This window comes from Lagopus leucura, unplaced genomic scaffold, assembly GCF_019238085.1.
Source record: "Lagopus leucura isolate 7727_CA_CO unplaced genomic scaffold, USGS_WTPT01 111-9_obj-0_obj, whole genome shotgun sequence".
NCBI classification, from domain to species: Eukaryota; Metazoa; Chordata; class Aves; order Galliformes; family Phasianidae; genus Lagopus; species Lagopus leucura.
Genome location: NW_024966362.1, coordinates 38,651 through 57,025, shown reverse-complemented (window position 1 = coordinate 57,025; position 18,375 = coordinate 38,651). Strand labels below are relative to the sequence as shown.

Here is an 18,375-nt window from a genome sequence, read left to right as displayed (position 1 = left end):
AGCTGCTTGGGTGGTTTGGCCTGTTTGCAGCATGACATGGAGTTTTATGGGAAACGACCATCAGGGAGATGGCTTTTATGGGAGGTGACACAGGAGGTGACCCAGAGAGAACACTGTGCCTGCTGTGCCCTCTGTCCTGTGGGCTCCAGGTAGCACAGAGCCTGGCTGAAGGCACGTGTCAGCCCTGGGACTCCAATGAGAAAAAGCTGCTATCCTCGAGCAGCAGCCCTGGTCTTCTTGGAGAGAAAAGCCTGCACAAGAAGGGTCACACTATGCCTGACAAGAGGAAACGGATGCTGTGAGCTCAGCGCAGGCGTTTCCCAATGTTGTTGGGTGGTGTTGAGGGATTTGCAGGGCTGTGAGATCGCATCCTGCCCTGGTCCAGTCTCCTCCCAGCAGCCTGGTTTCTCCCGTTGCACTTCCCAGCTATTTCATTTGAAAGGCAGAACAGGGCTGCAGAACAGACAGCAAGCTGCTGGGCCACGGCTCTCCTCTCCCCCCACACCCTGAGGTGGCAGGGAACAGGCTGTGCTCAGCCCACTGCCAGCACACGGCACTGACCTCCCCTCTGCACAGAGCTCTCGGCCCCTCACTGCCCACAGGGCTCAGCCCCCGGCTCCCAGCACAGCTCAGGGCCACGCAGGGAGGGGATGCACGCATCAGCGAAGAAAAGAAACAAAAAAAGCCCTGGATGCCAACAGCACAGAGGCTCCCCTCTCCCCAAGGACATATAGATCAAAGCTGTAGAAACCAGAGCAGCTTTTATTGTTAAAACACAACCACCAGAAATCCAAACGCTGCCACGTGGCCCCACTGGGACCCCCGACTGAGGCACCAATTAAAAAAAAAAAAGGGAGGGAAGAAGGAGGCCACCCCCAGCCCCACAGTAGGGGCCCATGCACCCAGGTGCCACAGGGCTATTCAGCAGCCAGCAGCTGCCGGCGCTGCTGCTCCAGGAGGGCTTCCAGGTGGTCAGCTCTCTGCACTGCAGCCTGTGAATACAGCGAGCCAGGGTGAGCTGTGCCCGGGCAGTGCCACAGGAAGGGCAGGGGCAGCAACCTGCTCACCTCGTACTGCTTCCGAAGGCTGCTCACATTCTCCTCCTTTCTCGCCACGGCTGTCTTCACCCTGAGCAGGGAGATGGGGAGAGGCTGAGCCCAGCGCCCAGCTCTCATCGCTCCCAGATCTGGGCACAGCAAAAAGCTGCCCCTCTCCTCCACACCCCAAGCAAGCTGCAGCACCATCAGAGCAGCTGCTCTGGACCTCAGGTGCCCCTTCATGCTAGGAGCACTGTTATTCACTTTGGTAGCACTACGCGTTTGAATCAAGCCATCTGCAGGAAGAATGGGACGTGAGTTTCACACGCCTTCATTAACTAAAGAAATTTCTTCCCAGTTCTTCCTAGCAAACCCCCACTTGCTCATGGCTTAGTGTGCATGGTGGTGATACGTTGGCCCACGCTCAGAGCATGACCCTGCCTCTCCAAGTAAAGCACTGGGCTGGCTCTGGAAAAGCCTCTGAGCTCTGCCTGCTCACTGCAGCTAGTGGTGAACAGCCCTGCAAAGGTACAGGAGGGATCAGCCTGTACATAGACAGCAACCAGCACAGCCCCTGCCCCACACTGAAAGTGCTCCTGCAGAAGACGATGTGCTTCCCCATCACATTCCTGTTCTGCTTGCAGAATCCCTCCCCCGCAGGCAGGAAAAGCTAAGGACCAGCTGCTTGACGCCCATCCAGCACCAGCAGTGCCAGAACCCATGCTCTCTACAGCCCTGAAGCACTCCTGGAGCTATGGCAACTACTTCCCACCTCCATGTCCATGCAGGAGCTTAATGTGGGCCCGCAGCAGGCTGCAGAACATGTGCTGGACCAGCAGGAACCCCCCAGGCCAGCCGTGTGCCTCTGCCCCAGCTGCAAGCCCAGCACAAAGCCCCTCACCTCCTGTGGACCTCCTCCAGCTCTCGCTCCTTCTCCCGTACCACCCGGTCCAGCTCCAGGCGTTGCCGGGCACGCAGCTCCGCCATCTCTGCCTTCAGCCTCTTGTTCTCCTCCTCAGTGCCCACCAGCCTGTCTGCAAACTCCTGCCGGATCACTTCTGCCAGGCTGCTCCTCTCCTGTGACAGCTGGTCCCGTACCTGCAGGGTGACACCGGTGTGACCCCGTGCTGTGATGCAGCGTGCTGGAGGCAGACCCCCCAACCCTGCTCTCTGCTCACCTTCCGGATCTCCTCCACCTCCTGCTCCTTGTGCTTCAGCAGGCCCTGCAGACGGATGCTCTCTCCTTCCAGTTCCACCAGCCGCCCCTTCAACTCATTGCAGCGCTCCTGCAGCTTCCTCTCAGACCTCTCCAGTTCCTGCAGCTCCATCTCATACTTATCCCGGATCCTCTTGATCCTAAGGGAGAAGAGGACAGAGCCCAGTGCTGCAGCCACACGGGAGATCCCCAGCCCCAGCACATGTCCAGAGCTCCCTGCACAGGCTTAGAAGACAGGGAAGGGAATCGGGAGCACCCTCTCTCCCTCCCCACCTGTTCTCAGCTGCCCGCTCGCACTCCTCCTTGGCGGAGGACATGTCAGCCTCCAGGCGCTGGATGACCAACTCAATCTCTTTGTCCCTCTCCTTCCTCACCTCCTCCCTAAGCTCCCGCTCCCGGGAGAGTAGCCAGGCTTCCTGGAAACAGCAACAGAGGGGGAAACATCAGCTCTGAGCCTGAGGGCAGCACCTCCCAAGCAGGGGGCAGCCCCGGCCATTACCTCCTTCTTCACATAGCTGGCCTCCCAGGCCTGTTTCTCGAGCTCCAGTCGGTCCTTCAGCACCTTCACTTCTGTCTACAGATGGACATGGAAGAGAATCTCAGCTCCAGTGGGTACAGCTGGGCATAGCCCTCCCTCACCCCATGTGCGCATGCTGCCCACAGGGTGCCAGCACGCAGCTCCACACACGCAGCTCCTGGTTGTGTCAGGACACAGGGAACGGACTGTACGCACCCAGAAAAGCCCTGCTCGTGTTGCTAGGCCCCAAGGGACAGAGGAGCAACACACCTGATGCCGCCTCTCCTGCTCCTCCTTCTCTCTGGCATACTCCTCCTTCAGTGCAGCGGTGACAGCCGAGCTGCTCGCCTCCAGCTGCCGCCTCAGCTCCTCCACCTCTGCTCTCTGCCTGCCCACACACAGCCCACAGCTCACAACGTGCCAGGGGGACACGGCACATGGCACAGAGCCACCCCCCAGCCCCAGCCCTCACCTGGCTGCCTGCTGGCTGAGCCGCTCCTTCTCCTCGGCCACCTCTGCATAGAGCCGGCGCCGCTGCTGCTGCAGTGCTTGTTCCTCCTGCTCCAGCTGCTTCTCACACCTGGGGGCAGAGCAGTCTCAGCAAAGTGCAAGGCTCAGGGCATTTGGGCCCCCAGCACAGAGCTGCAGGGCTTTCCCTCTACCCTGCCCTGTATGCCATCCAACACATCTCTGGAGGATGCCCAGATACCACCTCCTGGGGCTGCCCCACGTGCCCCACTGCTGACAGCACCAGGAACCCACTGTGGCTGGGTGCTGGATGCCACGAGCCCCACATACCGCTGCCGGGCCAGCTCCCTCTCCCGCTGGCTCTGCTCCTCCTTCTGCTGCTCCAGCAGTCCCCTCAGCTCCTCCGCCTGCCTGCAGTACCGCTGTGCTGCCCGCTCGTCTGATTGCAGCAGCTCGGCCTCATGCAGCATCTTCAGCTTCTGAATGTCCTGACGGTGCTTGGTGATCAGCTTCTGGATCTCTGGCTCCAGTCCTGGGGCAGCAGGGAGGATGCTCAGCACAACCCAGAGCTCTGCGGGTGTCTCAGCCCTGGCCACAGTGGCACGGATGGGTTGGGAAGGGGTGAGCAGACATGCACAGGTTTTCTTGTGTTCCATCTCTATCCAACGGGTCCGTACCTTTCACAGTGATCTCTTTGATCTTTTTGGTTTTCTCATCAATCCACTTTTCCCTCCTGATCTTCTCCGTTGCACTCATGAGTTCCTTGAGCTTTTTGATCTCCTGTTTGGAAGCCAATAGGAAAACTTCAGAGAGAAACTAGGGAAGAAAACCCTTATTAATTCAGCTGTAGAAAAGGGCATCGCAGGCAGGAGCTGACGTCCTCAGCTGCGTGCAGCCCACACATTTGCTGGCCGTGGCTGGGAGCACCTATCAGAGAGCAGAGGGGAACCTGAGGCTGGGCAATGGCTGCAGATCAGGGTGTGCGTGCACTTCTTCCTCCAGCCTCCCCTTCCCTGGGGATATGGGGCTGAGGCTCTGCTGCATGGGAGTCTCCCACCCCACAGCTGTGGGGAAGGGGTGTCCACACACCCAGCCCTGCTGCAGGGCGGATGGGTTGGTGCATGCAGGCAGAAGGGCAAAGACACAAGAAGAGTGAAGGATGCATTTACCTCACAAAAGGGGCCCAAAGCACGCCAGACCTGGGAAGAAAGAAAGGAGGAGAGGGAGAGAGAAAGGGAATCACAGAACGACGGGGGGGGAGAGGAGAAAGCAGGGAAGAAGTAAAACCAAATGGTCACAAGCATGGGAGAGCAGGGACAACCACAGGGGCTCAGGGGAAGAAGAGAAGCTCCTGGGCTGTTTCTGCTGGGAGCAGGGAGAGGGAACTGCAGCAGCAAATCCAGGCACAGCAATACCATGCTGGCTTTATCCTCAAAGCACAGCAGCATGAAAACATGAGCCCAGCAAGTCTTTGCTGTTTTTGTGTGAGGGCTGAACAGGCTCAGACGTGTGTGAATGCTGCAGGAGTTCTGGACAAGGATAACAGGGAGCAGGTCAGCAGGATGAGCCCCACAGCGGGGCCACAAAGCAGCAGAGATGAGGCAAGCTGTTCCCTCCTGCAGGGCAGCAGGGCAAGGACCAGCAGTAGCACCGCAGCAGGACCACACAGCCCCACCTCCAGGGACAGGTGACATAAAGAGCATCGTGACACCCACAGAACTCTGCTGTGTGACCCAAACGCCCCGTGCTACTTTATTATCTTCTCCTCACTTAGTTCTGCAAAGGGGGGGTGGATGTAACCCAGCACAGGAGACAGTCACAGGTACACATCCTTCTGTGGCACTGGGTTTGTGCCACCACTCAGTCGGTCCCATGCACCCAGCTTCAGACAGCACAGACTCTTAGTCAGGGCAAAGCCCTGTGCCTCACTACCTACAGCCAGCAACTGGGCTTCCCTGAGGTGCAAAACCACACTGCTTGGGAGCCCCTGCCACATCCCATCCCCTCTCCCTGCAGCCCACCTGCCCTCTCCCCTCACCAGCTCGTGCTGCTCCTGCATCTGAGTGAGCTTCTTGCTGTACTTCTGGTCCACTTGTTTCAGCTCAGCCACCACAGTCTCACACTTCTCGCTCAGCACCTTCTTGTCATCTATGAGCTGAGAAGGGTGAAAAAAGAATCAGGCAACCAGGCAGGGCACAGCCAGTCCCACATCTGGCTGCAGAAACAGCAGGCTGAGGTGGGATGGTATTACCTGGTCGATGAAGGCCAGATGTCTCTGGATAGCTGCCTCGTACTGCTCCCTCTGCAGCTGGAGCTGGTGGCCAAGCTCCTTCTCAGTCTGCTTGACATGCCGGACAGTAAGCTCCCTCTGCTGAGCCTTTTATGTAGGGAAGAAAGAACCACAGGACATGAGAGGGAGTAGCTGCAACAGCACACGCACAGAGATAATAGATAACTATTAAACCTGCAGGGCACGCTGGGCCAGAACCACCAGGAGCAGCTACACCAAAGCCCTCGGGTGCTCAAGCCACCTGCCCTGCTCAGCAAGGAGCCCGAAGCCCCAATGACAAAGGGAAGGAGTTCAGCCCAGGACCGAGGGCTTCTGGACTGCCCAAGGCAAACTTCGAACAGCAGGCAGCCAAGAGAAGGCCAAGAGAAGCCCACAGCAGACCAGGGAGGATCTTGCAGACCTTTTGCCATGTTAACAAGGACCAAGATCGCTGCACGGCCCAGCAGCCTCTGGCTGCCCACATGAGCTCTCTGCAGCGCTATGCACTGCTGGGCACAGGCAGGAAAACTGTGATCTTGTGCTTCAAAGACGCTGCTCCAAAAGAACGTCTGCTGAGGGCTCTTTGTCCTCCTTCCCAGCAAGCAAGAGCATCTGGCTCACACACCAAGGCTGTCTGCAGCAGGCTGATGGCTCGCTTCTTCTCCTCCACTTCCAGCTTCAGCCTCATGATGGAGCTCGTGACCTCCGTGGCAACAGCCGACGCCTGCTCCAAGTGAGCCAGCTCCTCTTCAGACAGGAGCCCCTGGGATAGGGAAAAAAAAGAATAAGGGAACGTAGAGACCACGTGGAACCTTGGCAAGGGCAGAGGCCTGCCCCTGTGGGGTCCACCACCCCAGCACAACCCAGCGCTCACCTCCCGCTGCGTGGCTGAGGTGGCAGATCTGGGCCTCTCCTGCTCAGACTTCTCCATCTCATCCAAGAAGCTGATGATACTCTGGAGTTTGGCCTCTGAGAGCAGGGCCCCATCCTCAGGGACACCGGGAGAGTGGTTCAGCTTCCCAAATTTCTCCAAGTTGTCAGCAGTCAGGGAGTTGGAGCCGGGCTCCTGCAGGGTGGATGCAGCTGTTTTATGGGACACTGCAGCTCCAGCAGCGTGGGAGGCTTGGAGGGGCTGCACTGCAACTCAGCCCTCCATCTGCTCTAGGGAGCAGCCCCATTCAGCCCTCACAGGTTTTGCTCATCCTTGGGGACACCCCAGCTGCACCAAACTCCTCCACTACCTTCTCCAGCACACCCAGTGGCAGGGAACCAGCCATGTTTCCCAGCCTTCCTGCCCTCCACAACTCACAAGCGAGGAGGCTCTGCCTGGGACCGATGCAACTCTCCCCAGCCCTCTCCTTACCCCATCTACCCAGGTGTATTTGTCTTTCTTGAAGAGCTTTGGAGGAGGCAGCAGCTCTGGTTCTTCCTCCAGCAGCCTCAGCGTGTCCAGCAGCTCACTGAGCGTCACCTTGGACGGAGCCCTGCTGACAGCAGTCACCACCGTCTCCAGATCCTCGCCTCCTGTCTCTCTGGAGCTCACATCCTGGAGGAGATGATGGCGTAGCTTAGAGTCAAACAGTTTGCTGGATCTCCACAGAAGCGAACCCAGGCTCCAAAGCCACCCCAGCAGAACAGTTTGTGCCAGGAACACCTCGAGGCGAAGCCAGACCCACCTGCAGCTTGTCCTCCACACCATGATCCTGTGAAGGCATGGAGCTGAGCTCTGCGAGGCCGCTTGCTTCTGGCTCTGCAGCTACAGAATGGAAATTGGCATCTGCAGGAAGCAGACTGTTCTCATGTGCTTGCAACAAGCAGCTCCCCAGAGTGAGAACCGCCCCTCCAACACCCTCCTTCCCCCGTCACACACTGCTCCAAAGCATGGACACCTGCAGCAGGGACTCACCGGCATTGTTGGCTTTGATGATGCTGCTGGCTGGACTGCCGTTCCGTGCAGAAGCAGGCTTGGCAGGTTTTTTCTTTGCTATCCTTCTGCTCTCCTTCACCTGTGCCAGCTCTTCTTCTGCCAAGCGCTTTGTGTCAGAAGCCTTTTGAGCCCTTTTCTGATGCAGCTCCTGTAGGGACAGAGACGTCATCAGGTCCTGCCCAGCACAGGGTGGTGCTGACACACTGGAGCAAGGGCTAAGAGACAGCAGCACACTGCACAGCCAGCTCTGCATGGTTAACAAGGCCAACTCTGCTCAGAGAAAGTGCAAGCTCAGGAAGAGCAGCTCTGCTCCTGGCTACTGGGAGCAGAGGGGTGGTGGTGGACGAGGTCCTGCATGCCCCTGTGCAGCGTTCTTTGCTGCCCTGAGAAGGACCTCTGAATGGACCACACTGCATCAGCAGCTCAAGGGCCAAGCAAAGCAGTGCCTGGGGGCTGCTTCAGCTGTGTTCTGGGAAGTCAGTGAAGGCACGAGCACGTGTCTGCAGGGCTGCTGCAGCATTTCACAGCTGCTCACTGCTGTGCCTCCCGCAGCACTCCCCTGAAACATGACTCCATATAGGCCAAAGAGAAACTGGGGCTTTTAAAACTCTTCCCAGCTCTATTGCAATCCAAATGAGCAACTCCCTGAGGTCTGTAACAGGCCCAGCCCCTCATCTGTGCTCCAGGAGCACCCATCCCCTCCTGCCATCAAGGGCTGCCAAGAACACGGCGAGGACAGCGAGGTGCTTCCTGCATCAGTGCCAGGAGCACAGAGCAGAGCTCAGCACAACACAGAGTGACCCGAGCCCAAGGACAGACCCTCAGGGGACCTCTCTCGTCCTTGGCCGCCCCGAGGAGCTGCGGTTATTGCCCTCAGTTTGAGTGCAGTCTCCCTTTCCTTGAGAACTTAATGGAAACCAGCACTGGGTGAGCTGCCAAGCTTGGCAGGAGCGCAAAGGAAACTGCTCTGTGGCACCTCAGCCTCCACAGGGAGCGCTCACTAGAACTCAGCTTCATGGAAAGCCCCTCGAGATGCAGAGGAGAGGCTGAGGTCCTGCTGCAGCACAGGGCCTCGTCCCTACCTGGATGGCAGCACGCCGTGCCAGCCGTGCCTTCTCCTCTCGGATCTTCCGGCGTTCCTCATCCTTCCTGTCACGCAAATCCAGGACGTTCCTCTCCTCCTGCTGCTGCCTTTCCTTCCAGAGAGAAAGGTCAATGCTGTGACTGGGAGCTCGTCCACGTCCAAAGCAGTGGGGAGGGATGCACCCCCCCAAAGTCACCCCATCCCACAGCCCACCCCTCCTCGCAGGGAAAGACCCCTCCAAAAAGCTCCACTTTACAGCAGCTTCTTTTCTCTAGACACCAAATGCAATTATTAGTCATCCGAGGCTGAAACCACCAAGGAGACAAGGCTTAAAAATAGCATCTCACAAACAAGAGCCACAGTGCTCTTTGTTATTTGGATAAATAATTAAACACAGCGAAACACAAATAGCTGCAGATGACACGTCACTCCCTAACGAGCCAAACGTTACTGGTTCACTGCAACGAGCTGCGAGAGGACTTTCCTCCTCTGACCGTGAGAGCAACCAAGACAGCAACAGCACGAACTCTGCCCCATTCTCCCTGCCTGCTGCTAGAGAGGCTCCTGGCTGCATCCCACGGCACCCTGACAGGGCCAGGAGCCGCTGCAATGCAAGAGCAAAGCCCCCCCGTGCCCCGCAGCTCAGCTTTGCGCTGGTAGATGTGACAGTAAGGGAAAGCCAGGGGACAGAGCAGGGGACAGAGCAGGGGACAGACCTCCCTCTTGGCAGCCAGCAAGCGCCCCAGAGCTGCTGCTCCCGCCCTGCGCCGCTGCGAGTGCCGTCGGTACCAGCGCTGGATGGTCACGGCGGCGAGGTTCACCTGCTGGATGAACCTGCAAGGGAAGCAGCATCAGCCCCACGGCCCCCCACCATCACCTCCTGCCACAGCAAAGCAGGGACTGCTCAGCCCAGTCCTGCACCCCAGCCCAGCGAGGTAGGAGAAACCGGTTCAGCTCAAGAGCGCAGAGGAGCACGTTCTTTTGATTGGGATGATGCAAAGGGCACTGAGCTGAGCGGCAGGCAGGGAGAAGCCGCTCAACCCTGTGTGCCAAGAGAAGCAATTCCCAGGCCCAAACTCCCACAAGACAACAACAAACCCGGTCCCCATGCCATCCTGCTGCCTCTCCCATCCACCCAGCTCACCTCTCTGCCTCCTCTTCCGTCACCTCCTTCCTCCGGGGCAGGCTGCTGTTGTTGTTGCGGGTCAGGATATTGTTGCTGGAGAAATTCTTCTGAGATTTCATGAAGCTGCTGCTCTCGCTGTCCTCGTTCGCAGTCGCTTTGATGACGTTGCTAAGGCAGAAGATGAAGCCACTGGAACCATCCCAGCCGGCTCTGCCTCACACAGATGTGGGGTCGGTGCAGCCCCCAGACCAGCAGCTGGCCCACACTTACTTGAGGGAGCTCGGAGCCTGGTTGGAGCTTTTGGGTGCAGGGCCCTTGTCAGTGGTGGAATAGTTATTGTGCACCATGGTGGTGACACAGTTCCCCATCGCGCCCTTGTTGCTCCTTGCATGTATGGAAAAGAACACATGATGACTGGATCTGAAGGAAACAGCACGTCCTGCAGTGACCTTCACCACTGCCTCGAGCGTTCCTTGCAGCAAGCAGGGGAGGATGCAGGAGCTGTTACCCCACGGACAATGCACACAACCCAGCAGACACAACAGCCTGCTGCTCACGCTGTGCTGAACACTCACACTTAAAACTTTCCCAGCCCCAGGGGTTTCACATCTTACTCCTTTCCCTTCCCAGGACTCCAGTGGCCTCAACCCAAATGAACCACGCTCCTTCGTACCCCCAGGCACGTCCCCCATCAGGGCTCAGCACAGCACAAGCACAGCACTGGCACCGCCTCCTCTGCCCAAGCATTTTCTGTTTGGTTCCTCCAGCACCAGGCCTGCACGTTGCTGGCTCAGGGCCACCCCTCCTACCTATTGTTGGCTGTGAAATTGGCTGCTAGGAGCACGGTGGCTTCCTTTTTCCTCATGCCTGCTGGAGGCTCGGCAGTACGGGAGCCAGAAGGGGCAGGGAAGATTCGTGGCTGATCATCCTGCCATGGGGGGAACACGAATAAGAGTGAGCAAGCACCAAACCAGCCCCTTGTTCTTCCTCCAGAAACCCACTTCCCCCCCAACCAAGGGAATATCCCAGCTCTGCAGCACTGCAGTCCTCCTGCACTGTTACCTGCCTCCCTCAGAGCCAGGTGCACGGAGCTGCAGCCACAACCCTGGACTTAAGATACTGCGCCAACTGCAGGTGGAGCAGGGATCAGCCCAGCTGCCACGGACACCCTGTATTCCCACTGTGCTCAGACCTTGGGGAATCCCTCCCACCAGACCCCCACCCCACGCTCTGCTCCTTGTGCCAGCAGCCAGCTCAGCCTACAACCCTCACCAGGATGTTCCACGTGGTTTTCTTTTCCAGAGAGGTTTTGCTCACACTCGCCACCTTTTTTCTTCCACCAGAACTGCTCTCAAAGAAGGGCAGGAAGTCTCCTGTCTGCTCTGAGCTTCAGCCCGAAGGCAAAGAGAAGGAAAGGGTACAGTGTCCTGGGGTTAATATTGAATGCATGCACATGGCAACGAGGCAGTCACAGCAGGATTCCCATCGCTCAGGCTGCTCCAGCAAGAAGCCTACTCTGATCTGGGCTCAGCAGCATGGCTGCAGCACAGCAGTGGCTGACAAAGGCACAGCACGCAGAGGCATGGGGAAAAATGGACAGAGAACCATCACACAGCCACAAATCTAGGAATTATACCTTTTTTACACAGAATGTTATGCTTCTGCAGGGCGTGTGGAGAGAAAATAAATTGAAGGGCAAGAAGAACTGAAAATTTCCATTCAAAGACGGGCTCTGGGAGGTCAGTGGAGTCAAGAGAACTGCCCTCTTCTATCACAGCCCAACTACGCTCAGGTAAGTCCAGGAGTTGCTGCAAATGAAAAGCTCCATCCTTATTTCCCCAGTTCTCAATCACGCACCCTTCCCTGAATACAGGGGACCTTAGCTTTGCAAAACCAGGTTAGGACCTGCAATGTGTGTGACTGAACATCTCAGTGCCTGGCTGTGCACGGCTTTGGTTTCCTGGTGGGACAGGAGAGCAGGCAGAGCGGTGCTACACACTGCAGCCATACCTGTGCGTGCTGTTCGCCCGCTGGTTGACCTGGGTGGTGCTGTTGGACCTCCGGAGGTTGTTGATGGCCCTGGATCCTGCATCCTCCTGGGGAGGAGAAAGCAAAACTCAGGGGGGATCGCCAATAACAGCTCGGGTGGGTGCTGCCCTGCCAGCCCTGCTGTGGTGCTCAGACACCCCACTAACAACATGGGTACCCCCAGCTCCCTGCCAGGCTCCCGCTGAGCAGGTGGGGCTGTGCTTGTTTGCTGAGCTGCCCAGCACACAGCAGGGCTGTGCTCGTTACCTGCCCGGCAAACAAACACTGAGGCAGAACGCCAAGGCAGCAGCAACCACTCAGCCACCGAGGTTCTCAGCTGGAAGAGAACCCCTCCTCCAGCAGGATCCTCAGAGTAGGAGAGCATGCAGTGGGTTTGGGTATCTCCCAGCGCTCCAGATGTGCCCTCCCCAGGGCAGAGCGCAGGGGAGCACCTCCGTGCAACGCACCCCAGGGAACCAACGGCCTTCTCGGCCCCAGGACACGCTGCTGGCACACGGTCAATCAATGCCAACTCAACCACCGGTCTCCAGGACCCGCAGGTCCTTCCCAGCAGCTCAGCCCCGTACCCACACCGATGCACTCAGTTATTCCTCCCCGACCGCAGGACTCCGCCCCTGTCCTCGCACAACCCCACTGCGCTCCTCCCTGCCCAGCCCCATCTCCCATCCCCCTGGCTGCTCTCTGACGCAGCCCCCAAAGCCCCCCATCCCAACCCACCTCTTCCCCAGCACAGCATCACCCACCAGCGCGTTCCTTTTGGTTTTTCCATCGCCGACGACCGACACGGAGCGCACCACGTGCTTGGCGGGCGAGGCGCTGCCGGGCCGTCGCGTCACGGGCACGGGCATCCCGGTAAGGCTCAGCTCCACGGCGCCGCCCGGGCACGAGCAGCTGCTCCGGGCGCTCCTCATCCTGCGGCGGGGGGAGGAACGGCCCCACGCGGAGGCCCCGACCGCGCGACCCCGCAGCCCGCCGGACCCCCGGCCCGAGTGCAGCCGCCCCGCCGGCCCCAGGCCTCGCCCCGCCCCCCACCTGCCCGCGCCGTCCGCCCGCCCTCATTGGTCAGCGCGAAGGGCGCGGGGGCCGCGCCATTGGATGAGGCGGCTGTCGGTCAGAGGGGGGACGGGCGGAGCTACGCGGGGCGGAGCAGAGAGCCGGATTGGCTGAGGCGAAAAAGGGGGCGGGAGGTGGAAACGATGGGGGCGGGGCTGGAAGGGCTGCGGGGTCCGGAGGCGCGGGCTGTGCGGCGGAAGGGGCTCTGGCTCCAAAGGGGCTCTGGGACGGGGACTGTGAGGGCCGAGGCCCCAGCAAGCACTCGGAGGCAGCCGCAGGTCCCATCCGGGCTCAGGTTTATTGGTGCTTTCCGGCTGCGGCCCCACCAGCATCACCGCAGCGCGACCCCTACAGCTCTGACCCTGCGTCCAACTCAGGGCTTCCCCGGCCCTGCAGGGTCTGCAGCACGGACCCCCACGGGTCAGGCCGGGCCACCTACCTTCCCAGAACGGGAAGACAGTGACAGACTCCTTAAAGCTCTGCCACCGGCCCCATTTCATATCCTATAGCTCCCTGGCAGCGCCCAGGCGCAGCCCCATTGCCCTTGTCTCCATAGGGCTGCTTGTTGGTGAGAAGCCCACGCTGAGCCCCACAGCCATCGCCCGCAGCCCTGCAGGATCCCGGAGGCAGCTATGCGTAGAGGAAGGAGAAGGCTGAGGGCTCTGCATCGCTCCGATCAGGCATGGTGTCACCTTGGGGCTGTGGCAACGTCCGCGGCTCCGCAGGCGGTGAGCGCAGGGTGAGCGCCGTGCCCGGCGGTGCCACCAGCTCCATGCCAGCAAACAGGGACAGGCTGCGGGTGGGCACTGCCGTCGTGCCCACATCCCCCACCAACCTGCTCGCTGCCTCCTGTCTGTGTGCGACAGGCACTGCTGTGGGGCTGGGCTGCTCCCAGGGCTCCTCTTCCAATGCCGGCTCTGTCTCCACAGCTGGTGCAGTGCCGGGGAGTGTGGGTGCAGTCAGGGGCTGGAGGATGCTTTCATCGAGCAGAGGTGGGATGTCCGTCAGCAGGTCCCCTGTGCATGGGGCTGAGCCCTCAGCGAGGGTAAATGGAGCTGAGCACGGGCGTGAGGTTTTGGGGGACGGGCGGCCTCTGCATAGAGCCTCAAACTGCCGCAGGATCTGGGAGGAGAGGTGAAACAGGGCACAGTGAGCATCAGCGGTATGAGGGGCTTGGCCCCAGCATCTTCTCCCAGGGACCCATGACCTGGGCATCAGTGCCTGCAGTCACCCTCAGGGCAGAAGGGTCTGCGGGCTCTGGGAGCAGCAGTACAATCGTGGGACATGATTACTGCCCATCCATTCTGCACAGAACCAACTCCAAGGGTTGGCAGCAAGGGGTGCCCCCAGGGACAGGGTAACAAGAGCCAGAGTGCACCACCATCTGGGGAGGAGTCGTGGGGATGTCCCAGGAGTCACCTTGGTTGCTCGGTTGGCCACAGGGCCGGGGCTGCCTTGGCTGAGCTGCTGCAGTTGCTGTCGTGTTCCTGCAAAGATCTGGTCCAGAGCCAACAGGTCGGAGCACATGAGGGATGAGATGGCGCTCATGGACCGCTGTAGGGGGACAAGAGCTGAGCAGGGCAGCAGGCACCAAAATCTCCAAGCTTGGCAGAGCTGCTTCCCCTGTCCCTCCTGAGCCTGCAGCCCCCCAGTGGCAGATGCAAACCAGCAGCAGCCCCGTGGGCACTCACCATGCGGACATTGTCACTGGGGTCCTCCAGGGCCCGACTGAGCAGCTCCAGCACCACCTCGCAGTTCAGCAGCCCACACCTGGCACAGGGACAGCGGTTATGGACACATGCAGCACCCCACAAGCACTTTGGCCCTGTAGTCAGGGCCAGCAGGCAGGGCTCACGCTGCCCCACCAAGCTCACACCACAGACACCCACACTCCTGGGGAGCATCCACCTTGGGCACTTACTCCTTGAGGAAGTGCTGTGCCTCCTCCCTAGTCAGGAAGACCCTGGCACCCTGGGTCAGCGCTGACACCAGGCTCACCTCCCTCAGGCAATCACCCAGGCTGTCAGCATCCACCCTGCACAGGGAAAGCACAGTGATGGGGACAGCCCCGCTCCCTCCTATGCATGCAGTGTCCCTGCAGTCAGCTCTGTCTGGCTGAGGGCTGTCCAGACCAGGAGGACAAAAGCCCCCAGAAGAACAGAGCCTGTCAGCTCCACGAGATGGAAAATACAGTATGGAAAAAAAAAGGCACCATGCAGATGGAGAAACCAGCTCAAAAGAACTCAGAGCACACAGAGAAGTGTGCCTAGATCCCCATTCTTACCTCTCAGCCCCGCTCACCAGCTCCCGGCTGGCCCCAGAGTGACTGTCGCTGCCCGATTTGCTGTAGGTGTCTGAGGTGCGGCTCAGGTCACCATTCTCCTGCGAGGAGTTCTGGGAGCTGTGCCCGCTGTCTGCCTCCTCCCAGCCGCCCCCCGCCAGCCCCGGCTGGTGGCTCACTGAAAGGACAGCAACAGCAAAGCAGGAAGTGACCCAGAAGGAGACCAAACCACCCCAAAACACAGTGGGGTGGACAGCACAGGCCGGGGGTGACGCACCTCGGGCAATGTGAGCTGTAGTGGCTGCAGGTGGATTGGTTGAGCTGGCCAGGCTCCTTGCAGGAGAAGGAGCTGTCACAGGTTGGTAGGCATCCTCATGGAGCTCCCCACAGTGAGACCGGGGTCCCTCCGGTGAGGGAAGCACAGCATTGGCCACCGCTTCAGCTGCTCGCTGGATGGTGCTGAGCAGGGCTTCACCTGCTGAGGCTGGGAAAGAGCCTTGGGAAGCTGAGAGTCTGGCCCAAAGTCTCCGGGGGGCAGCACCCATGCAGGGTGAGGGCAATGCCCAGCAAGAGTTTCAGAGGCACTTACTGGAGCCGCCTCTCTCGCTGCTGAAGCCAAATCCTTGCATGGAGCTGCAGGGACTGGATTTGGAACCCATGCCTAGGGGAGGTACGAGGCACAATCAGAAAGAGCAGAGGCATTTTACATCTCCCCTCACTGCCGTTCCTCCCCAAGAAAGCACAGCAGAGCCTTTGTATCTGCATGGGGGAGATGGGAGCCAGAGCACTTGAAGAGAACACTTATGGCAGCCTGTATCTCTGTTTACCTGGGTACAATTCTCTGTCCAACACAATACTCTCAACCTGTAACAGGCAGAGCTGTGGGACATCAGCCCCAATGCACCAGCAAGCAGTAAGAGGGGGCCAGACCACAGCAAAGCACTGGAGCTGGGGGTACAGCACAGCCTGCACTTACCTGCAGGAGGCAGGGGACGGGCAGGCAGTGTGGTAACGGCTGGGAGCAGAGCATCCGAGAAGAGAAAGCTGGCCAAGTCCTGCCAGGAGATAGAGATGCTTGAGAGACAACTGAGGAGCACCAGGCACAGGGAGTGGGAGCTGCTCCAGCCTCCACTGCAGTGCCCAGGCACAGAGGTAACAGGGCCAGCACTCACCTGCGCAGCAGCCCGGACCTTCTGGTTTAAGCTGTTGCCGTGGAGGGGGTCTGGGGGCCCAGTGAATGCTGCAAGGCACGAGGATGGGCAGGCTGGGGCTGAACCCGGCCTTGTCCAGGGCAGAAGCTGCACCAGGCTGTTCCATAGAGCCATAGGAGCACCGACACAGAGCCCCTCCCTGCTCCCCGCCCTACTCCTCACCCCATTACCTGCAGCCTCCCGAATGAAAGCAGCGTTCCTCCTCAGCTGCAGGAGGAACTGGGGTGAACCCTGGGCACACGTGTGCTGCAGGATCTTCAGCACCTGACAGGATGTTGGGGGTCCAACATTGGGGTGAAGAGTCCACTCCACAGCTCCGCCACTGCCCCCAGCCCGCAGCAATGCCATACCTTCAGCTTGACGTGGCAGGAGCCGCTGCGCAGCCGGCCCAGCAGGAACTCCAGCAGGCACTGGCTGCTGCCTGCCGACTCACGAGAGATCTCTGGGCCGCTCGTTAGGGATGGATCTCACACCATCACCAGCCCCCCCCCGGCCCCAGCTCCCCCAAAGGATACTGCTGATCTCCTCCAGCACGAACCCGGGGCACGGCCCCTCCTCGTCCGCAGTGCCACGCAGCAGCACCGGCAGCTAAGAGTAGGAATGGTGAGGGCTGCCTACGGAACCCTCCCCACCACCACCCCCCAGGGATAACTGGTGACGTCACGTCCCCACGGTGACGTCAGGCCCCTCTTGGTGACATCACGTCACTGCCGGTGAAGGCCTCACGGTGCCAAGAGCGGGCGGCTCGGCGGCGGTTGGGCAGAGGAGACCCGGCGCTGGGATGGGTGAGGGGTGCGGCGATGACATCGCGACGGGCGAAGTGACGTCACACCCCCCGGCGGCCCCCCCTCCCCTCCGGCCGCCCCCCGCCCCAGCACGGCCCGTACCCGGCTCAGGAAGCACAACCGGTCCCGCAACGGCACCGCCATGACAGTCCGACTCAGATCCTGCCCGGCCCCAATGCGGCTTCAAACTTCCGCCTTCCGGAAAACGCAGCGCACCAATGAGAGTGCAAGGTTCTCCGAATCCGCCAATCAGCAGTCAGGAAGGGCGGAGCTCCGGGCGGAAGCGGCCTCCGAGACTGACGCCAGCAGCAAAGGGGCGGGAGACGGGAAGTAAACAGCAGGCCTCTTCGCCAATCAGAGCTACATCTGGCGAGCGACCAATCTGAAGCCGGTCAGGAGGCGGGTGTTGTGCGCAACCAATCCACGCCGTCAGCCGCCCACTCTAGCCAATCCGAGCAAGCAGAGCACTGACAGACGCAGCGTTCCTCCTATCAAAACGACAAGGGGGCGGGCACATGGGTGAGCAGGCCTGGTGGCCAACAGCTCTTCCGCTATCATGGCGGTGCCCATAGTATGAGGCGATGTCGGGTCGAGGCGTTTGGCTCCGGGCTCGAGCGCGGCTGCGGCGCTTCCCCGCACTGCTGGCGGGCTGCGGGGACCAGGTGGGGCCGGGCCGAGAGCATTCTCGGTGACCCAGACACCTCGGTAGGCCTCGGTGACCCCGCTTCTTTCCTCTTCCCGCTTTAGGCATCGGCTTACGGGCGCTGCGTGGCCGCGGCCTCCGCTGGAAGTGTGGAGCTACGTCGGGACGTCTGCCTGCGGGAGTTCCAGGCCTTGCGGGAGTGCTTCGCCCGCGCGGTAGGCCCGGGGTGCTGCCTCAGGGGTTCCGGGTGGGGAGAGTACCGGTACCGGCAGCAGCGCTCACTCGGTTTCCTCCGCAGGCGGCGGCGGCCAAGTGATTGAGGTGCTGGAGGTGACAGCGGCGACTGCAGCTGCGGCGCGGGGGGGTGGAGCTCGGGGTTGGCCGGCGTTATGGGCCCGGCCCCGGGTTCCTTCGCCCCCACGCAGAAGCTTTTCCCCGCTCAGCACTGCGGCCCGTTTATTAAAAAATTAAAATCGGATACAGATGCTTCAGCTTATTTTATTGATCTGCACAGCTGAGTCTCCCACCAGCCCCTCCAGACCCGGTACAAACGGTCCCCGGCAAGGAGAGGCCATGCAGGAACTGTGCTGTCCCTCCTGGCTCGCTGGGGAATGTCAGAGCATCTTTGGTCCTCTGTGTTCACGGAGACGACGCCAACAAATCCATAACGCCACAGAGACGTTCAGCAATAAATCCACATCACCAAATC

At 60.1% G+C, this 18,375-nt stretch overlaps 3 protein-coding genes across 7 annotated transcripts; 1 reads left to right on the top strand and 2 right to left on the bottom strand.

The window, feature by feature from the left end:
- Nucleotides 1-742: 742 nt before the first annotated feature.
- Nucleotides 743-12,633, bottom strand: CEP131 (centrosomal protein 131). Of its 3 annotated transcripts, none has more exons than XM_042893111.1 (25): nt 12,437-12,633; nt 11,655-11,740; nt 10,917-11,031; nt 10,454-10,572; nt 9,915-10,028; nt 9,663-9,812; nt 9,235-9,352; nt 8,517-8,630; nt 7,414-7,582; nt 7,184-7,284; nt 6,871-7,053; nt 6,382-6,573; nt 6,133-6,270; nt 5,490-5,615; nt 5,277-5,393; nt 3,916-4,018; nt 3,569-3,770; nt 3,243-3,350; nt 3,041-3,158; nt 2,753-2,827; nt 2,527-2,669; nt 2,216-2,393; nt 1,939-2,135; nt 1,068-1,128; nt 743-992 (listed from the first exon to the last, which is right to left on the bottom strand). In XM_042893111.1, the coding sequence occupies exons 1-25, from the start codon at nt 12,602-12,604 to the stop codon at nt 918-920; spliced, it is 3,270 nt and encodes a 1,089-aa protein (XP_042749045.1). In that variant the 5' UTR covers nt 12,605-12,633; the 3' UTR covers nt 743-917. The 3 variants fall into 3 exon arrangements, with proteins under 3 accessions (XP_042749045.1, XP_042749046.1, XP_042749047.1); XM_042893112.1 differs by having other exon boundaries at nt 7,184-7,263; XM_042893113.1 differs by lacking the exons at nt 11,655-11,740; nt 12,437-12,633 and adding an exon at nt 11,281-11,413.
- Nucleotides 12,634-13,025: 392 nt separating this feature from the next.
- TEPSIN (TEPSIN adaptor related protein complex 4 accessory protein) lies at nt 13,026-17,199 on the bottom strand. Of its 3 annotated transcripts, XM_042893096.1 has the most exons (13): nt 17,126-17,199; nt 16,754-16,826; nt 16,589-16,680; nt 16,409-16,502; nt 16,200-16,267; nt 16,004-16,082; nt 15,617-15,688; nt 15,305-15,511; nt 15,031-15,205; nt 14,668-14,781; nt 14,438-14,516; nt 14,166-14,300; nt 13,026-13,868 (listed from the first exon to the last, which is right to left on the bottom strand). In XM_042893096.1, exons 1-13 carry the CDS (start codon nt 17,165-17,167, stop codon nt 13,377-13,379), a joined length of 1,722 nt encoding a protein of 573 aa, XP_042749030.1. In that variant the 5' UTR covers nt 17,168-17,199; the 3' UTR covers nt 13,026-13,376. The 3 variants fall into 3 exon arrangements, with proteins under 3 accessions (XP_042749030.1, XP_042749031.1, XP_042749033.1); XM_042893097.1 differs by lacking the exon at nt 14,668-14,781; XM_042893099.1 differs by lacking the exon at nt 17,126-17,199 and having other exon boundaries at nt 16,409-16,678; nt 16,754-17,079.
- A 352-nt stretch (nt 17,200-17,551) lies between these two features.
- Nucleotides 17,552-18,144, top strand: NDUFAF8 (NADH:ubiquinone oxidoreductase complex assembly factor 8). The gene is made up of 3 exons (XM_042893095.1): nt 17,552-17,685; nt 17,771-17,881; nt 17,965-18,144. The coding sequence occupies exons 1-3, from the start codon at nt 17,605-17,607 to the stop codon at nt 17,980-17,982; spliced, it is 210 nt and encodes a 69-aa protein (XP_042749029.1). The 5' UTR covers nt 17,552-17,604; the 3' UTR covers nt 17,983-18,144.
- Nucleotides 18,145-18,375: the final 231 nt, after the last annotated feature.

Bases quoted from the DNA above. Each gene is read 5' to 3' on its own strand.
- CEP131 (XM_042893111.1), bottom strand. From the start codon at position 12,604: ATGAGGAGCGCCCGGAGCAGCTGCTCGTGCCCGGGCGGCGCCGTGGAG. The intron at 3,159-3,242 runs GTGAGGGCTGGG...GTGTGTGGGCAG, and splicing joins CTCAGCCAGCAGGCAGCCAG to GCAGAGAGCAGAGGTGGAGG. The intron at 2,136-2,215 runs GTGAGCAGAGAG...GTCACCCTGCAG, and splicing joins AGGTGGAGGAGATCCGGAAG to GTACGGGACCAGCTGTCACA.
- NDUFAF8 (XM_042893095.1), top strand. From the start codon at position 17,605: ATGTCGGGTCGAGGCGTTTGGCTCCGGGCTCGAGCGCGGCTGCGGCGC. The intron at 17,686-17,770 runs GTGGGGCCGGGC...TTCCCGCTTTAG, and splicing joins TGGCGGGCTGCGGGGACCAG to GCATCGGCTTACGGGCGCTG.
- TEPSIN (XM_042893096.1), bottom strand. From the start codon at position 17,167: ATGGCGGTGCCGTTGCGGGACCGGTTGTGCTTCCTGAGCCGG. The intron at 15,689-16,003 runs GTAAGTGCAGGC...TACCTCCCCTAG, and splicing joins CCGTCCCCTGCCTCCTGCAG to GCATGGGTTCCAAATCCAGT. The intron at 14,301-14,437 runs GTGAGTGCCCAC...GTCCCCCTACAG, and splicing joins CCAGTGACAATGTCCGCATG to CGGTCCATGAGCGCCATCTC.